Here is a 19,243-nt window from a genome sequence, read left to right as displayed (position 1 = left end):
GAAGATGAAAGAAGGCAGTCCTAGAAACCTGTTTTATATGCGAGTCAAATGATAAGTTCTGGTCAAAAATAACTCCAAGGTTCCTCACTGTAGAACTAGAAGCCAAGGAAATACCTCGGCACCTGTGATGTCAGACTAACTGTTAGCTTTGCCCCCCCCCCCCCCCCCCCCCACAGAGAGCAGAGTGGTCCGTGGCCCGTTACTCCCAGTGGCTGGATGATCACCCCTCTGAGAGAGACAGACTCACCCTCATCAGGTTAGCGCTGTATTTCCCTTTGATCTCTGTGCAGGCACACACACACACACTCACACACACATTTCAGGTCACACTTGGAAATCCATTCGGACCCTCCCATTAACAGAGGACCACCGATTCAACTCCGTGTTTTACCGACTGAGAATGTCCTGGAGAACACGCTGCGCTGCTCGCTGGGAGCGCATCTGTGGGGAGTGATCGGCCTCTGGTGGTGAACGCCCTGCAGTCTCTCACCGGCCGGCTGCTGCCTGCCGTTGCCACCTCATGTTTCTAAGTGCAGCTCACACATGGAGTTCATTTAGTCCACTCCAGATGGCTTCACTTCATGTCAGTCCACAATGAAACCTGTTGTTCTGACCCTTCAAAAGCAGTGAGAGAGAACTCAATGCTTCAAACCGCTTTGTTTTCCTCCTCTGGAGGGAACAATTAGTCTTGCAGAAGTATATGTGAAACCTAAAAGCATAATGATGTGTGTGGTTGTTACTGCTCATTCAACTTCCACCCCTGATTATGACCCAACTGAACACACTCAGTACATTTTCATGAAACTCTTGTCAGTGTCGTACACCCATGCTTCTGCCATCCTTAATCCCCGTCTGCCGTCCTCTCAGGGGCGCTCTGGAGGCCTACGTGCAGTCAGTCAGGGCTCGGCAGGGGAAGGAGTTCGCCCCCATCTATCCCATCATGCTCCAAATGTTACAGAGAGCCAGCAGTGGCGGACAGGCCAAAGCTTGAAAAGGACCCAGCTGTGGGCGTGATGCTGTTCCAAGATCCAGCTCTGTGCACTACATGAAGCCTCTTCTGGAGAGAGGATAGGCTGAAGTGAAATAGTTTTTTTTCCCAAGTCTGATTTAAGTGACTCCGTTGTGGAGTTCTTGATTCCAATCAAAGGTACATACGTGTGTCTTCCATAAAAGAATACTCTAAGAAATAAAAGTGATGTAGAGTTCTTGTTTTCTGTGTGACGTTCAGCTTCCTGAACTGGCTGCTGGCATGGTGAACATGTTGTAGAGACGCGACACCGATCAGTGAATCTAAAGAATAAATGAGGAATCGTAAGGAGAACTTTTCTTTATTATTCATTAGAAGCAGAGGTATAGATCAAACACAATCGCACAGTTATATTCAGATGGGCCATTTCCACTGGTTGGGGGGAGGCTCCTCTATCAGGGGCTCCCAGGGCTTCCACTCAGACATCTTCCTGGACAGAGCCAGCTCGCACTCCGCCTGCACACAGGACACAGTCAGACCTAATCATCACATGTAAACGCCACATCTCATGTCCTGTTTTAAATACTGGTTGCCTAGGTGAGAAACTACTCCTTTACAAACACCATTTTACACAGAGCCCAGGTATGTGTTCATGGCTGGTTAAGGGTTGTGATTGCCAAGTTCATTGACCATGACTACAGTTATAAGTTTTTTTTTTGTTTTTTTTTTATTATCTCGTGTCACTGTCGGACTTTAAAATAACAAGGTAACATTCAACAAACAAGTGTGTGTCTGGGTCAGGGTACTAAAGTATAATCCGTTTTTCTGTCAAAACGAAAATAGCTGTCCTTTTTCCATTTTAAACCAAAAACGGAATTTTGCTGTCTTCATAAAAAAAATTTAAAACGAAAAAGCCAAAATCAAAATAACGGCCCAAATTTGGTTTTTGGAAATTCCTTTTTTCATTTCTTACCTACAAACATGACGGCGGGCAGACCGGAAGCTGAAGTGACCTATAACAACGTCAAAATAAAAGTATCAAACATATTTACCGCTTTTTATACACCCATTGTAGGTAGTAGGCTGCATTTATTTTAGTTAAGTGAAACTACAACAGCTGGTTGTTTGAAAATAAATGCAGGAATTTCCAAAAACCAAATTTGGGCCGTTATTTGATTTGGTTTTTTTATGAAGACGGCTAAATCCGTTTTTCATTTTGACAGAAAAACAGAATATACTTTAGTACCCTGACCTGCCTGCGTGTCCAATACCCCACTGGACCCGAATGTGTCATCCCCTCCAACGACATTAATCACCACTGTAAGAGGAAGCTAACCTGGAAAATGACTTCTTCAATCTGACCGCAGTTTATTTTCTTCTGCAACTTGTCAACATCCGGCTCCTGTGAACACAGAAATACTTTGAGCCAGTCTGAACCATTCTTCCCTCAACATTCATTAATAAGCCAGCAAAAAAAAAAAAAAGAATGCACTTGCTTAATACCGACCGTTTTCACATGGTCGAACCTCTCGTTGACCAACTGCTCCGTGTACTTCCTGTAGGCAGCATCCTGCGGCATCGTCTGCAGCGATGCCAGAATCTTTGAGTAGAGGATCCTTAGACGCTGAGAGAAACGGCAGAGAAGAAAAGGCGAGTGCTTTCAGATGCCGAACAAATGTAAACTGGATCTATGGAGCATCTGGTTTAAGGCATGCTGCAGACACAGAGCACAGCTGTGCGGAGAATTCACTGTCAGCTGCTCACCTCGTGTGGATTGTGGGACACTGCCAGGCCGACCAGGCCGGTCGTCTGCAAGAGAGACATTCGTTAACCAGGTCAAAGAGACATCTTAAATGCTAATTCAGCAGTCACGGTTTTAGCTGCGTCATCTCTTCGCCAATAGAAGAAGAAGAATCGTCAACAGAGGACTGTGCTGTTTGAGAGAAATACACCATCAAACGCTTCTACTGGGTCATAACTGACAGGTTACTTTGGTATGAGGCGCACCAGCCCTGGTGTTCAAGTTGCTCATTAATTACCTTTGACAGAAAGTCTGACTTTACACAGTGCATGGAAAGCTTCCATCAAGTTTCAGACTCTTCATACATTCATACACACACAAAGACAGAAAAGTAACGTCCCGATTATGAAAAATTGGGACAGTGCTGAAGTTACCACATTACAGTCTGAGTGGATTATTTTTCAGCATTGAAAAGACTGATTTTCTATTATGAAATCATTCTAGTTATGATTTCATAATAGAATTATTCATGCATGCAAGTGTAAACTGGATTTAATACGAAGTCAACAGTCGTTTCGGACCTGCTGTACACGACTGAAGAGAAGTTTACTGATAACCTTAAACGATCTACTACTTTATGTCCATTAGCGACTATAGCTGTATAGATTACTGAGTACATAATATCTAATATCTAGAGCACTGCACTAAATTTCCAAATGGAAATAGCACTGCGGCGTGAGGATAGAGAGACCGCAAATTTAGTCACGAAGCTTTATGTTGAGCTATCTGCTCTACTTCAGTGTGTTGTGGGATCGACTCCGGCTTTGACAGCTGCGAATAGAACATTTCTCTCAGAGTTCTCTCATCTTAAAGCGATGTCGCATAATTTCCTAAAAACTGTCCCTTCAGTGTTTTTAAGTCAACTTAGTTTAAGTTCAGCATATTTCAACGATATCAAACCAGATGGGAGTTCTCTAACGAGGATAATTGATATACAGCAACAATACAGGCAGAAAGAACGGCACGATAACCTCTCCTGGTTACCTCGGGACACCTCTTAGCTTATTAGCGAGGAGCTGGCTAACAGCACACAACGAGTAGTCAAAGTACAGACGTTAGTTTGTCGGCCAGACTGTCACCTAAACTACTCCTGCTTTCAGTTACACCTTCCTTTATTTCCAACACTTAAAAAACATGACCTCTGTACGTACCTTCTTCAGTAACCCGGCCATTCTTCGCTGCGGACGCGGAGCCCGTTTACCATTTCCGGCTTCTAAATATGACGTCAGAGGGCCAGTCTCCAGCCCTGAGCTGAGAAAGTTTTTTTTTAATTTTTTTTAAGAACTTTATTTGCAACAAAGCAGAATAACGACATATAAATGTGTACATAACGACAAAAAAAAGCCATCCAAGGGGAGCATAAGGATAAGAATAATAATAAGAGAATGACAGTCACAAAACTCTTGCAAAAAGAAAACTATTGAACAAACTGACATATGTGCCAAGGAGTCTTGTGTAAAAAAAAAAAACAAATAAAACAAAGATTTAGGACAACAGTACGTCCATAATCCCAAGTTGGGAACAAGCCCATATTGTTGTTTTTGCTTTATGATTAGTTGAAGGTTTAATTGTAAGCAAGTACTGAGCTGAGAAAGTGTCGTAACTCTGAAAACAGCGCTGATCCCTTTTGGGATTGAAAAGTATCTGGGCTGTCCTGTATTTGATACACTAAGGAGGGACTTATTAGAGGATGATTAGAGAATTTCCGAACACATTTTATGTTGGCGGTACTAAGAAACTATTCTGTGAACATGCAGGCAGTCACACAAGCAATGATGAACCTGGTGAAAGCCCTCGCTGTATATTAATGGTATTAGCAAAATGCACCAGGTTCATTAGTGATTATCTCACCTCTTGCGTCTGAGTGTAACAAAAAAATAAATAAATAAATAAAAAATTGGTGGAAGACGATACAAAAAATATTAAGTCAATTTGAGAACATAGGATGCCTTTCAAATCTCTAAACGATATTTCTCGTGTTTATGATTTTGTTTAAGGCAAAGATTTAATAACTTGATTCTGAGAAACACCAACACTATCTCAAATTAGGTTTCAAGAATATTAAATGGGAGGTGAAATATGTTCAAAAAACACCATGGACATTAATAAAGGCTTACACACTCTGATGACGTTTCTTTGTGTTTCCCATTTGTTTGCATTTATTTTTTTAGCTGTACTATTATCTTTGATCTTTAATATCTGTATTTTGTACGTGAAACAACAAAAATGGGTATGAAAAGGTAGTGCTCAAAAGGGGAAAAAAATAGACTGTTTCTACAAAAGATAAAAAATATTTTAAAACATGTCGATCAGATTTCTGAACAAACATTATCCTGCAACACCGTTCCAGTTCTTCACCGTCATCCCGTGTTCCAGCAGGCTGTACCTGAGTACTACTGAGTGTAAAACCTTCTGCTACCATTTGCAGTGAAATGAGGCATCTGGAAAAAAGAAGAAACCATGGATGGACATTCAGACCCAGGTGATTTAGAATTCACTGAACTTTATAGACAGTGCTTAGTTTTTCTACATTATTCATTGGGAACAGAACAGTGTCTTTAACCTGGTCATTACAGTGTGAATAACAGCTCCCTGTTCTTTCACGGCCATTTTCCTCATTTCGTCCCACACAAACATGTGGCTGGTCTCATGTTTAAAACATACACACACGGCCTGCATTTCTGAAGTCACCCGGGCAGACTGAGGCTTGGGTCACACGTTTTTAAACCGAGCACCTCTGTACGTTTGCGGAAGCTCAGATGCCGGGGCTCACAGGTTCATTCCTCAGAGCAGGTGGACGCTGGAAACGTTTGATGATATCAAAGCTGAGCTATGCCAGCTACATACAACAATGACCAACATTTTCAGATTTCAAACATCTATTTTTAAACAATGTCTGGGAGAAAGGACATCTATCTACAATACAGTAAAAAAAAAAAAAAAACTAAACAAAACAAAAACAAGTATAAAAATATATTACAAATCTCAAGTATTTACAATGTCTGCTTCTCACTACAGTTACAGCTGTCAGTTTTCAGTCTAATCGTGTTACCCTAAAACAAGCAACATCTCTACACATCTTCAGTAAACTCAGCAACTAATGCAGAAAACACTGGAGGCAGAAGAAATCCTCGAGAAACAAGTCGCTGAACTCCAAGGATCCTCTGGCAGAAGGGATGAAGAGGAACGGTCACATGGAGGTGGTCTCCTCCCTGGTGGGTTAGTAGGAAGTGACAGTGGGGTTCACCAGGAGGCCATCAGAAGAACATCCTGTAGGAGAATAAAAAGTTTGGTCTGTAAAGGTGCTTTTCGATGATGGCAAAAGCACACAGCTACACACACACACACACACAGCTACACACACACCTGTAAATGCTGGGGTCCAGGAGGACGGCCGTGTCTGTGGGCAGCTTGGACAGATGAACCACTTTGGTCTTCAGCTGCAGTCTGTCGCCCTCATTCACCCACACATCTGGCAGTCTGACACAGAGGAACACGCATCACACATCTGGCAGTCTGACACAGAGGAACACGCATCACACATCTGGCGGTCTGACACAGAGGAACACGCATCACACATCTGTCTGTCCTCACACACAACACACTCGCATTCGAGTGGGAAGCGTGAAGGCTGCATGGTGAACGTGAGTGTGACACAGAATGGCGGGCAGCAGATTTGGAGTGCTGATAACAGCCAATCCCATTGTGTCGTTCTGACCTGTTAACTAGACCTCGAACACAGGAAATGAAGATTAAAGCTGGACTTTGCAGAATAAACAAAGTTGGGCGAGTCACATATCTGGAAAACCTTCTCAGTTTCAGACACGTTAGGTTAGACTGATGATAATGAAGATGGCAGAAAGCACGCATCAGTCAGCCATGTTGGGACAGTGTGAGCGGCGGTGGGAGCAGGGGAGGTCATGGTCAGGGTCCAGTAAGGCTGAGATTAAGGAAACAGTGCAGCAGCAGGGCCCTGAGAGCGGAGAATGAGAGAAGACACACACTTACATGTCCTCAGGTGTCCAGTGCAGCAGCACCTTCACTTTCCCAGAGTCCTCTTTCCTTCTGGCTATTACCTAAACACACAACAAGCCACAAGGCAGGTCACACAACCGTGATTACCTGCTGTGTGTGTGTGTGTGTGTGTGTGTGTGAGAGAGCCCACCTGGCTGTGAAAGACCACACTGTGGCCATTGCCCAGGCTTTCGATGTGTGTTGCCAGGTTGAGGCAGATGGCTCGGTGGCGGATGGCGTCCATGGTCTGAGCATCAAAGAAGTCATGAGGCCGTGCTGGAAACAGAACATTTAATCTCACCGCGTGCCTCATTTCAGAACGTCACAAAGGAAACATGGCCGTGGACTGTGTGTGTGTGTGTGTGTGTGTGTGTGTGTGTGTTACACACGCAGTGAGCGCCTGTATTTGTTCCTGAGTTTTCTCCTCTTGTTGAGGCCGGCCTTGGATGGAGACTCCTCCTTCATTTTGCCCTGACTGGAAGCTTTGGATGAACCCTGGGAGCTGAAGTGGGTGGGGACGTGGCGTGCCAGCCCCCCCTGGGAGGCAAATGTGGCGTTGCAGCCCCCCACCACACACTGCAGGAACACAGAGTTTTTCAGTGGGAGCGCAGTTGATGGATAGGATGGCGTTTTGGATCATGTGACCTGCGTGCTTTACCTTGAAGGGTTTGTCGCCACTGTGGCTCAGCATGTGCCTCTGCAGCCAGCTCTGACTGGTGGATGGAGTGTTGTACACCTTGCAGCCCTTCCACAGACACACGAACACCTGGGGGGGAGGGGGGGCATGCACACAGACACACACATCATTGTAGTTGTGTTGGAACTATTGAGCCCACAAAGACACTGAAATGGATGTTAGTGGATTCAGACAGACACTGAGCCGCTTCACAATGATCTGAGGAATACCTTTCAACTGACTTAAACAGTAAGCCGCGTTTCAGGATTCAAAAAGATGCGTTTTAAGATTTAAAAACAGACAGAAACAGAAGAGGCAGATTGTTCCAAAGTTTTGGAGTAGCGACTGCGAAAGCACGACCCCCCTCTGAGCTTCCTCTTACTTTTTGGCACACTCAGCTGACCAGCTGACCCGAGAGAGCGGGAGGGTGCGTAAGGATGAAGAAGCTCAGAGAGGGAGGGTGGGGCAAAGCCCGCTGAGGGATTTAAAAACAGTTCAAATCATTTTAAAGTGGATCCTGGACCGTGTATGGGCAGCCAGTGGAGGGAGGCTAAAATGGGGGAAGTGGGCTCATATTTACACGTGCCAGTTAGAAGACGTGCAGCAGCATTTTGAACCGTCATTATTAACCCTAAATATTGTATTATTTTCTAATGCAGATTGTATCGTACTTTATTGAATTCTTCTTGGAATGTACTGATTTCTCTTCATTTCATCATGAAACTCTACAGAATCTTTTTTTCAACTTTATATATTTATATTTGTAATATATGCTTTTTTTTAAAAAAAAAAAAAAAAAAGGGTCTTTTCCCATTTCTCTTAATGTTTGAACTTATTGTGAAACTTACTACACGGTCTCTGGACAGAATCAAGCTCATTTCCCTACATGCTGTACTGGTAAGACAATGCATGTGATAAGTCATGAATATTAGCCTTGTTTGAATTATTTCATCGATTTATTTTAGATGGTATGATTTTTACAATGGGTTTCTAATACTATTCATACATCTCTGATTTCATTTCTTTTATTTGTCCTGAACAGGAACCACTTTGGCTCTGCAGCTGTTGTTAATGTGCTAATAATATAGATTTATATGGGTGATCTGACGTTTTAACAAAGCTCTAAAATTCAGGCAGCAGCAGAACACCTTATAACCAGGAACTTTGTTTCCTAGCTCTACATGTTCATAAAAACAGAAAGAAATTCACATTGCACTCATCTCCTACAGCAGGCCTTGACAGCACCACTCCAGACATCTTTTTAATACCCTTTAATAACCCTTTTAGAAAAACTAAGAGGACCAATCTATGCATGTACAGGCGATGAAGTGGAGCTGCTCAACATGACGTCTCAGTATGTAGGTGATGGAAAGCCCTGGAAAACAGGCATTAATGGACCCAAACCTTGCTTCTGTGCTCAGTTCAGATTCACAACTGACACGCACACACAGACAAACGGATACTGACCCCTCCTCTCTGTCCGTCCACATGTGTGGCTCGGATGTGTTCGGCCAGGTCGGGGCTGTTGGAGAACAGCACCTGGCAGTGGTCCCAGCAGCAGGTGTAGCTCAGAGACTTGCCCCCCGCCGGTGCCGAGCTGCCCACGGTTGTCACGCCTCCACCGTGACCGTTGAGCATGGCCGGGGTGGAGCGGCCGCTGGAAGCTGCACTGTCCATGTCCATTATGGTTGAGCTGATGCTGGGAAATGGACACGGGAAAGTTTTAGTCTTGTTCTTTCAGAAAGCAAAGCTGGGCCACTTTAAACGCTCTTTGGGCCAAATAGGGAACAAAACAGAAAAGCAGTTAAGATTTCTATCATGGAGACTCAGAAATGACGATAAAACGTGTTTTATAGTCCAGTGATTTTAAACAGATGGTGCTTTTAAATGTGTCCATCCCTTATCGAGAACCCAAGGGATGAACCAGTGCGTCTACACTCAGCACACAACTTAGCAAAGAAGCCATTTTAAACTGTATCTTTAGGCAGCCTGTCACAGAGATAGAATTTGTTCCCATATATTTTGTTACTTCTATGATAATAATCAAGGATAACACAGTTTGACAGACATAAAATAGTATGTTGTACCAACAAGATGATTCAAAATGAGCTATTAGTTGATAACTTTGCATATCTCAGCATGGTGTGCAATATGTTCTTAAAACATTTGAGAAGACTGGTCAAGTGGAGGACAAATAAAGGGCTAAACATCTATCTACATCAGATGATCAGTATCGGAAAGTGGTATTCTTAAGAAATGGGGAAAAAAAAAAAAATCTAGCAAAGACCTGAAACAGGACCTGAGAGATATTTGATTTATCTACTGCACTGAAGCCTTAATCAGAAATGGCCTCCATGGAAGGGTGGCTGTCAAGAAGCCCTTCTTAAAGTGATAGTTGAGGGTTGATCTACTACTGTAGACAACAAAGTATATGCTATATTCTACATGAATTTTTATGTTGTAGAGTAGTGAATTTATTTTAATAATGGAGAAATTGAGCAGCCTTGCTTTGTTGTCTACAGTAGTAGATCAACCCTCATCTTACTTTGAAGCTCCCAGATGCAGGAAGTGACGTCGACGCAGCTTTAGCTGCAGAGAAGCTATCAGGCTTGTGTTGATAATAATAAACTCCTGGACTATGTACAAACTTCCAAATGCATCGTTTTGTGAGTACAGACCATATTTGTACTACTGTAGAAGTTTGGTGTCTGAAATGTTCTCTGCGATGACTGTGAACATTAGAGCATCAGCCCCTAAATAAGTTACTGCCCATCAGTGGAATAAATAACTGGCGGCTAATTTTAATGCTAAAGCTAGCAGAGCAGTTTATGGACAGCTAATGTAGCATAAAAAAAAAAATATGTGCCAACAGCAAGAGTTGCTGCAACTCAGCATTTTAGCCGTCATACGTTCACCCATCTACATTTTCTATATGCTGACAACTAAACAATATCTCATCATGTTACAATCGTCTCTGTACATGTACAGTTCTGAAGCTTTCGACAGTCAATTCAAAAGTGAACTGTTAGTGGATGGCCGATTGATCAGTTAATTTGCATGTAACATCTGTCCAAAAGCCATTTGAATATGATAAGTTAGAAAGTGGGTCTTTGACAGCTGAAGAAGTCTCAAAGCGCCACATTCTCACAGTCTGCTCTCGAGAGACAACACAAAGGTGGCAGGAAGCAGTTCTTCATGTGATGTAGCCATGTTCACTCTGATCGTTCAGCCGTTCACCTCATGAGCTGAGCATGAGGATGGTCATGAAAGACATTAGATAGGCTTCATTGAAGAGCTGAAGGAGGGGGGGGCAAAAAGGCGGGAAATTACTCTGAATGGACACACTGAAGATTACGGTCTGGGTATAAACTGTAAACAAAGGTGGAATGGGAGCACAAACTGGAAGCTAGAGAGCATCCATCCATCCATCTTTGTTTGATTGGAAATAAAACCAAGACCGTAACAATCAGCCATCTTCAGTTACTGATGTATATTCATCGACTCTCTCCCTAAATACTGGAAACATTGTGCAACACACCCACATGAACATGAAATCTGTTAAGATTGTTTGAAAATTGAGAAAATAAAACCTTCGAAGGCTCAAACGAGGCCCAGTTTCTCCCCACAGTTCCAAAGGAGTGGTGCGGTTTTTCACCAGAAATTCAAAGCGGCGTGACCTCAACATCTGAAGTGTCTTATACTGCCAGTTGTCTACAATCCGTTCATCAGGCAACAGGCCGTAGTCACACACGTGTCTAAAAGCACCTTTTTTTTTTTTTTTTTTTTTTTTTAAATGTGTGTCAGTGCTCTTGAACACTTTAATATCCTGCTGGAGGGATTTCTTACAGCTGTGAAATCATTTCAGTTGCGTCAGAAAAATATTCATTGCTTTCAGCTTCTCTAATGTGAGAATTGTAATATCTATGGGGGTGAGGATTGGAAGATGCACAAATATCAGATACAATCGGCTTCAAATCTTTCTTTGGAGCCCAATGCAAACTCAGAACTTTTCAATTACTCGTGTGGAATTTTGAAGTATGAGAGAAGTGGAAAAACTTGATAACAGCTCTACACGGTCTGCGGCATCTTCAGCTCCATGAATTACGAGGGGAGCCTGGTCAAAGTTAACTGCTGGAACTTCTTCTGAGACCATCAGTTGAGTTGATAAACAGCCAACAATCTTACAGCAGGGAGCACTCGGCTAGGTGAAGGGCAATCTGTCTATTTTTCCCCGTTAGAGCTAACGGAAGCCTCGTTTTCAGGATCTTATCTTGATCTTATCAAACTTGACTAATTCAAGTTTCACATGTATTGGTGATGGGGGGGGGGGGGGGACCAAACTCATCAGATTAGAGGATTTCCGCTAATCAGAGTGAGAACAGGCCCTGAGCAGCGGAGCTTCAAGAGACACCGTAGGTGTGCACAGGTTTCACAGTCCTCTCATCTCTGCCGTTTGTGTCGGGTTTACGATTCCGGCACCTCAGCTCTGCTCACTCATTCCCAGTTTCAATCTGTGACATGAGTTTGTGGGGAAATCTATGCTCAAGTCAATTTAGAAGTGGTGGGGGTGGGGGCTGCACAGTAAAGTAGGTTGTTGCTATTGACTGAGTTATGCAAATCTGAGGATCCACGTCACATTGAGGAGCAGCCTATTATCAAGTCATTAATAATTAAAAGATAAGGAAATCAATCAAAGTGTCTATTTGCTGCAGTGAATTTATGTTGAGGTATCCATCAACAGCTGACAAGGTGTCACTGTGCACAACACGTTATTCCCAAAAGGCTTCCGCCCGCTGTGTCATTGTCACCGTGTCATGCAATAATGCCTTTGCATCCCATCAGAAGAATCTCAGATCACCAACGGTGTGTCACTCAGCACTTATGTGCACAGCAAAGTTGTGTAGAATAGCTTCACGCTTGTCTTTTTCAGCAGAGATGCTCCGATACGTCACTAACCATTTGCTTTTTTGCTACTTATGAGCTGCTGCTTGTTGCTCGGGTAACTATGTGTTTATTTACCGACTGAGATCTGATCACGTGGTCACTCAGAACACACAGTCAGAGCTGTCCACATGTGATTGGATCACCCTGGACATGTGACAGCACCAAACGTGAACAGGCCTTTGAGGACAGAACAGGTTCTCTGACAGTAAGTGGGGCCCTTCACCAAACTGATGATTCCCTGCCATCCAACCTCTCACTAGGCCCTCCAGAAAAACGCGATTTATTTTATCTTTTACAATTCTGTGACTCAGGAATGTTGAAGCCATGTTTTTTTTTTTTACGACTGATTGTGAAACTGCTCAAGTTGTTCAAATAAAAAAAACCTTCTGTGAAGTAACTTGGTTCCAGTATGCCTGTTTATCATAGGAGGTCTTTAAAATGACTCTTTTTCATTCAGTAGCAGCATGTTTTGCAACTTTTTGCATAATTCGCAAGTTTCCGCAATTTCACGGCATAAAAATCATTAAAAAACCCAGCATATTCAATCGCAAAATCCAGGATTTTAGCTCGCAAGATCAAGGATTTATGCCCGCATTTTTCTGGAGGGTCTATCTCACTGGGGACTGACCAGATGATTAGTTCCGTTTTATTTGACTGCGCCAGTGAGGGGAAATATGTAATAAATTGGATTACACATTGGAGGTCATGGTTCCAGCTGTCAGAACCAGTCTTTCCTATAGGTGGCTTAGGTAGTCCCCTAAGTCGACATCTACGAGGAGTACTGCAGTCGTGTCAGATTCATATCTGCCGGGGATGAACTCAAACAAGAGAAGAAGAAGAAGAAGAAGATATTAAGACAAAGGGAGTTCTCTATTCTGATGTATGCCTCTTATCAGTGTCTCACTGAGAGTGAAAGAACACATCAGCGGTTAGCTAACTCGTTTTCTACTTTACACGTTTCTTTTCATCCAAAGAGTAAATGAAGAAAGGTTTTCATTTGTTCATTCATTTTCTCCACAACTGCGTGCACACTGATGTTACTAATGTTAACTGCAGTTTTAAAAAAACAGAAGTTCTGTCTTCCATTTATCATTTTAAGACCTATTAGCCACTTTCACACATGCATTTTTCATTTATCTGATGGCAGAGCAAAAAACATGTGTATCGCTTTCAACACAAGTTCTGCTGAAATCCGTCTCTGTTACTGAAGACAAAAGCAAAGGGCAGCTCCCTCTAAATCTACCTCCCGTGGTTTTACCGACAATAAGCAGTTGGAGCAGCGAGTCGTTTCTTTTCTGTCTGAACCAAATTAACGAGAAGAAACCGTTTGAATTGCAGCTACGGCTTCTGCTCTCCATCCTGCAGCTTTCACACCTGCACTGGAGCCCCGGAACATTCTGCAGATGTTCTGAGTGGAGCAGAAGGCCTCCCACTGTGATGCGTTTCTGTGAACAGCAAACGGCAGAAAAAGACTGGATCGAACATACCCTCCTGAACATGTCTGGTGTTCATGTGTGAAAACGGCTGCTGCTCACATTCACCCCCATTTTGTTTGAACGCAATGGTGTGCAGCTGTTAGTTGGACAGGAATCTCTATAATAAAAAATGTTTTCCTGAGAAAACATTTCTATTTCAGACCCAGACTGTTCAAGCAGATTTTCTCCTTAAATCAACACTATTGGATTTGATCGGTCCGTCTTTATTGACGGGGTACGTACCACAGACTTTTAAGGTTGCTGTAATTAAACATTTACTTAGGAAAATTAATAATTAAACTGAAACTAATTACAGCATATACCAACTTTATGTCTGAAGTTCTTGAAAACAAAATTGTTACAGCTCAACTTTGTGATCATTTATGTATAAATATTCTGTTTGAAGAGTTTCAGGCAGGATTCAGAGTGCATCATAGCACAGAAACAGCACTGCTGAAAGTTACCGATGATCTCGTTCTACTCTGATAGCAGACTTGTGTCTGTTGGATCCAAGTGCTGCCTTTGATACGATTAATTACAACATTCTATTACAGAGGCTCGAACATATTACTCGGATTAAAGGAACCGCATTAGGCTGGTTCAAGTCAAATTTATCAAATTGATCCCAGTTGGTTCGTGTGAAACAAAGAATCTTCCTCAAACACCCGAGTCAGTCATAGAGTTACATGGGGTTCTGTGCTTGGATTCTTTTCACTTTTATCTATGCTCCCATTAAGTAATATTATTAGACCGCATGGCATAACTTCCCAAATGCTATTCTGATGAGACTCAGCTATACCTATCTATGAAGCCAATCAGTTGGTTAGACTACAAGCATGTTCAAAGACAAAGACCTGGATAACTCTGAATTCTCCGTTTCTAAATTCCGAAAAAACAAAACAAAAAAAAAAACCCCAAACTGTTGTTTGTTGTCCTGAGCGCTTCAGGAAACTGTCTATAAAGTGTTGTAGCTCAATGACATATCCCAGACCTAATAATCCCCCATATAATATTTCACTTTGCACGGCATACATTGAAAATATAGCAGTTTTTGTGTGTGTTTTAACAGAAATGGGTGTTTACCTCATATACACTGGTATTTAAAGGGTTAACTTTTTGAAAATAATTGAAAACTTGGTAGTTACGATCAGAACTGAAGTGGAAGAAAAGATTTATGAAAAAAAAAAACAGGAAAAAATATTAACATATGATGTTTTTAAGTTGCTTAAAAGGGGACCAAAATGTCCGCTTTTTAGAAATGAAGTTGTGTTTTAAATCAGGTATGAGGGTTAAGGATCTCAGACTTTGGTATTTTCCCCAACACAGCACTTCGCTTTCAGACTGCCAGTTCACTTGTGGTTCCCAGAGTTTCTAAAAGCAGAACGGGAGGCAGAGCCTTCAGCTATCAGTCCCTCTCTTGTGGAACCAGCTCCCAGTTTGGGTTCAGGAAACAGACATCCTCTCTGCTTTTAAGATTAGGCTTCAAACTTTCCTTTTTGGTAAAGCTCACAGTTAGGGTTTGCTTGGCTGACCCTGAAACATCAATTAGTTATGCCGCTATAGGCATAGACTGCTGGGGGACTCCCATGATGCACCTCTCCTCACCCTGCTCCCTTTTACTCTCCATGTGCACATAACATTATGGTTGTCATTTGTTTCTTTTTCTGAGCAGATATACCTGGCCTGGTGGTGTTGCCTCTTTCCTGTTAAAAGGGAGTTTCTTTTCTATTTTTTTTCTTAAACTGGCTTAGTATGATTTGGGCTAATTTGGTATTTACTGAATTTGATTTGATTATGATTGTATTACAGTGAATTGGGCAGTAATTGACTTGAATTGAACTGCATCTTTGAAATGCCTTGAAATGACATTTGTTGCAATTTGGCGCTATATGAATGAAACCGAATTGAAAAGTAGAATTCTAGAAGGAGTTGGGAGAGTTTTGCGTGGCGCAGCTTCTTATCAGACCAAACGACAACGACCGTGCGGAGACGGTGTCCTCCGGCGCAATAAATATCCCATTTCCTGGAGCTGAAAACAACCATACTCTTACTGTAATACAATTAAACCCTCACAGTCAGCACAGTAACATGCAAAGTTGAGTCAAGCCACTGTTCGACACCCAGACATTCACTGTAACTGGACCACCATCCTCGTCCCAGTGTGCATGCATGAGAGGGGAATAGAGTTACCAGCTGAAGTGCATCTCACACTGTGGACCGTGTGAGAAACGAGTCGGGACATTCTGCTGCTTCCAACTTTCTCCGTGGGAGATCATGGCACATGCAAGTGTAGCCAAACTCCCTTCCCGGACCTTTTCTTTGAGTAATTTGAATTGGGATTTTTGTTAGATGAGGCTGCGTTTAACAAAATCTGAATTTTATTAGAGCAGAGCAACACTCTGGAAATGCTTTAAATGACAGAGTTGAACATATTCTTAATGGGCTGATTTGTAGTCCCAGTTTCTGACGTGTTTAGTCATCTGACAAGAAAAAAAAAAAATATATATATATATATGTGTGTGAAAGAGAGCAGCTTTATAGGCAGTTCAGCTGTATTGGTATACATTTCCACTTTACTGTTTAGAGTACACTTTGGAGCTTTGGAGCATGTACATAGTGCCTTTGCCCATTTTAATTTTGTTAGCCTCTTTCATAAATCAGTTGCGCCTTATAGGCAAGACAAAGAAGTCTATGTTAAACCGCCACTGCTCCTCCTTGGCTGAGGAAGCTCAGCCCTGTACCGCTGTGTCCTTACACACATTAATTTGGCATTGTGGAATCAGCTGAGTGACATCAGCTCTGGCGGTTAGAGTTGCCAGTTCCTAATTTTACTTGATGTCTGTAAGGACACAGGAGGGCAGGCCCATTTTGCGTTTGCTACTACATCCCCTGGCTAGCTCAGAGGCTGCTAAGTGCGTACATGTAAAGTGATTCAATCCCTAACTGCATAGTCTGGATGTGTTATTCTGGAGGGGGGGTTGGGAAACGCAGAAGAGAAGGGTGAACACACACAAATCATGTCTAAGTTAAGTTGCGAGGCCACCAAAAAGATATCCAAGAACTAGCTACTTTTTCTAGCGTCAGACTTGGATGCAGGACGGATCTGTTAAGCCGTCAGAGGAAAGCTTTACTGTTACTCAGGAGGAGATGAGCAGCCACTGAGAGGGTGCGGGTTCGTAATGATTCACAATAATATCCTCCTGGCAAGATTGGAGATCAGAGAGTTTGGGCTCATTCAGGAACTGCATCTGTACACTGACCACTTCCAGGTCTTCTTCAGGCTGAGTAGGGAGTTATTTGACGGCCTGACTTTCTGACATACTCCAGATTCCTTCGACTGGACACGTAAACATGCAGTAACAGAATGCTGCACCCCAGGTAATCCTACTTTAATTTGTTCTCCAGTGGCACAACACACTGACATGGATGGGTGTGTTCTGTTCACAGCTATCGTAAACATGCTTGTATTCTTACATCTTCTTTTTGTACATCACTTATGCCTAATTACTGTATTCATCTGGTTATCACCTGTAGCCTATTTTGTACCATTTGTTGCAGTACATTAGTACAGTTTTTTGATTCAATGGGGTGGCAGTGATGAGGTTCCAGAGCCCACAGTGGCTTCTGTTATGTTAGACTTATGTTTAGTTTTACTTGTGTAGTACTTTGATACTATTTTAATTTAAAAAAAAAAAAAGCACACATTTTATAGCCTTGTTAGAATTATAGTCATCTTACCTCAATGGCTGATTTTTTTTAAATTGCTGCTGCAACACTGTAATTGTTAATTCGGGGTTTAATACATATCTATCCATCTATCTGTCATTTCAGAAAGGTGAAACAGGTGAAGCTGCCCCATGATATAACAGTTGCGAACTAAGATATATTTTCCTTCCGGTTGAGTCATCATAAACCAAATTGTAGACGAACACGTCGTTCAGAAATTAGAGAACTGTATTGCTCGGCGGAAGCATATTTTTTATCCCGTTAACAGAATGTTTTCTATGGACAGAGTCAACTTCGAACATATTGTGACCAAACACCACTTCTTGGCTATTCTAGAAACCCGAGTGAGGCCTTTTTGCACCTCTTCCTACTTCAACACACCTGTCCTCTGAATCCATCCGACTGAGCGGCTCTCCATCCGACGAGGTCAGCTCCACGCTGGCCCGTCTCTTGGTGCCGTGCTCGGCTTTCTCCGCGGTCTTTGTGTAGTCGACAGGCGGTGAACTGGACACGTTTCCCCCCTCTCTTTGTTCTTGTTTCAGCACCCGGGAGCCCTCTTGCGCGAAGTCCGTGCTGCTCGCCAAACTCCCCTGAACGGGACTTCTCTCCGGTTCGCTGAGTTTACCACCGGTTCCCACTTCGCAGCTGTCCATTTTACCGCTTGGTGAAGCAGTTTGGTCGTCTGCACCGGTACAGGGAGTCAGGTTTTGGTCGTGTCCCTCCGCAGCACTAAGACCACTATTCTCGTCTGGTCTGTCCTCGTTGTTGTCGCCCGGTTCCTGTTTGAGGTCCGGCACGGCCTGTCCCTCCTTGCCGGTTACTGGCGTTTTGCTGGTGCCGTTTTGTGCTGACGATGGTTGCGAATCTTGTTCAGTCCCTTCGGCCATTTTCAAACGGCCCGAAAATGTATTTTTGTGATGTTTCTCTTGAAAACTTGGCTTCAGGCTGCCCTTCTTAACACTCACTCCAATTGAAGCGCAGCGCAGCAGGGGGTTTGCGTGACATCGAGGCCTCGCATGGTCAAAGCTCGTCTATAATGGAGAGAAGTTTCACTCGGTTTTTAGACACAAAATTACCCTTGAGATTGCTATTTGATTGTAAATACACAATATAATGACAACACCTTTTAAGCTGTAAACATTTTGACGTGTCACACAATTACGAAACGCACATCTAGTGAAAGACATTAACGATAGCTACGTTTCTTTTAGTATTCCGGTAGAACACTAAGAATGACTTAGCAAGACCTTCCTCAAAATGGAATGCAGCCGTCATGATTACGCCTGTCAGGTCAATTTGTATTTTCTGTTAAAAAAAAAAGAAGTGCATTTGCAATATATTTCATCTACCTGGATTTTCTTAAGATGAATTATAATTTTAAAAGGGGACATTATGATATTTCTGTTTGGCTCAACTGGTAGGATAGATTGGTTTCTAAGGGAGTGGGGCATCTACATAAAAATAAACGATCTTCGGCATTGTGGCTCCTTACTCCACGTGTTCCAACAAACAGAGAAAGGACCCAATTCCAGCAGTGGTGAAAAGATTCGAGCTTATCTGAACAAGGGCAGCGCTCCCGGTGGAACCACGGTCCTTTGGAACATTTTTTTTTAAAGTCTTTAGTCTGAAGGTTGTGTTAA

At 42.7% G+C, this 19,243-nt stretch overlaps 3 protein-coding genes across 3 annotated transcripts in view; 1 reads left to right on the top strand and 2 right to left on the bottom strand.

Annotated features, from left to right (window-relative positions):
- cog5 (component of oligomeric golgi complex 5) overlaps window positions 1-1,205 on the top strand; it is a 63,480-nt gene extending 62,275 nt beyond the window's left edge. Inside the window, exons 21-22 of the mRNA XM_075472041.1 lie at window positions 177-256; window positions 868-1,205. Coding sequence (XP_075328156.1) covers window positions 177-256; window positions 868-991 — 204 coding nt within the window. The 3' untranslated portion in view covers window positions 992-1,205. The remainder of the gene's footprint in view (window positions 1-176; window positions 257-867) is intronic.
- Window positions 1,206-1,312: 107 nt separating this feature from the next.
- Window positions 1,313-4,001, bottom strand: ndufa5 (NADH:ubiquinone oxidoreductase subunit A5). Its single transcript, XM_075472043.1, has 5 exons — window positions 3,920-4,001; window positions 2,732-2,776; window positions 2,475-2,591; window positions 2,304-2,369; window positions 1,313-1,483 (listed from the first exon to the last, which is right to left on the bottom strand). The coding sequence occupies exons 1-5, from the start codon at window positions 3,938-3,940 to the stop codon at window positions 1,382-1,384; spliced, it is 351 nt and encodes a 116-aa protein (XP_075328158.1). The 5' UTR covers window positions 3,941-4,001; the 3' UTR covers window positions 1,313-1,381.
- Window positions 4,002-5,254: 1,253 nt separating this feature from the next.
- Window positions 5,255-18,647, bottom strand: LOC142385467 (zinc finger protein aebp2-like). Its single transcript, XM_075472042.1, has 8 exons — window positions 17,985-18,647; window positions 8,926-9,157; window positions 7,441-7,548; window positions 7,172-7,358; window positions 6,934-7,058; window positions 6,777-6,844; window positions 6,135-6,248; window positions 5,255-6,038 (listed from the first exon to the last, which is right to left on the bottom strand). Exons 1-8 carry the CDS (start codon window positions 18,488-18,490, stop codon window positions 6,026-6,028), a joined length of 1,353 nt encoding a protein of 450 aa, XP_075328157.1. The 5' UTR covers window positions 18,491-18,647; the 3' UTR covers window positions 5,255-6,025.
- Between the last annotated feature and the right edge of the window lie 596 nt (window positions 18,648-19,243).

This window comes from Odontesthes bonariensis, chromosome 8, assembly GCF_027942865.1.
Source record: "Odontesthes bonariensis isolate fOdoBon6 chromosome 8, fOdoBon6.hap1, whole genome shotgun sequence".
NCBI lineage: Eukaryota > Metazoa > Chordata > Actinopteri > Atheriniformes > Atherinopsidae > Odontesthes > Odontesthes bonariensis.
The sequence above is the reverse complement of the archived record's forward strand: the minus strand, read 5'-3'. Positions and strand labels throughout refer to the sequence as shown.

Bases quoted from the DNA above. Each gene is read 5' to 3' on its own strand.
- ndufa5 (XM_075472043.1), bottom strand. From the start codon at position 3,940: ATGGCCGGGTTACTGAAGAAG. The intron at 2,592-2,731 runs GTGAGCAGCTGA...CGTTTCTCTCAG, and splicing joins TGTCCCACAATCCACACGAG to CGTCTAAGGATCCTCTACTC. The intron at 1,484-2,303 runs GTTAGCTTCCTC...TCCTGTGTGCAG, and splicing joins TTGAAGAAGTCATTTTCCAG to GCGGAGTGCGAGCTGGCTCT.
- LOC142385467 (XM_075472042.1), bottom strand. From the start codon at position 18,490: ATGGCCGAAGGGACTGAACAAGATTCGCAACCATCGTCAGCACAAAAC. The intron at 9,158-17,984 runs GTGTGTTGAAGT...TCCATTTCCCAG, and splicing joins CGGATGGATTCAGAGGACAG to CATCAGCTCAACCATAATGG. The intron at 6,845-6,933 runs GTGGGCTCTCTC...TTGTGTGTTTAG, and splicing joins GTGTGGTCTTTCACAGCCAG to GTAATAGCCAGAAGGAAAGA.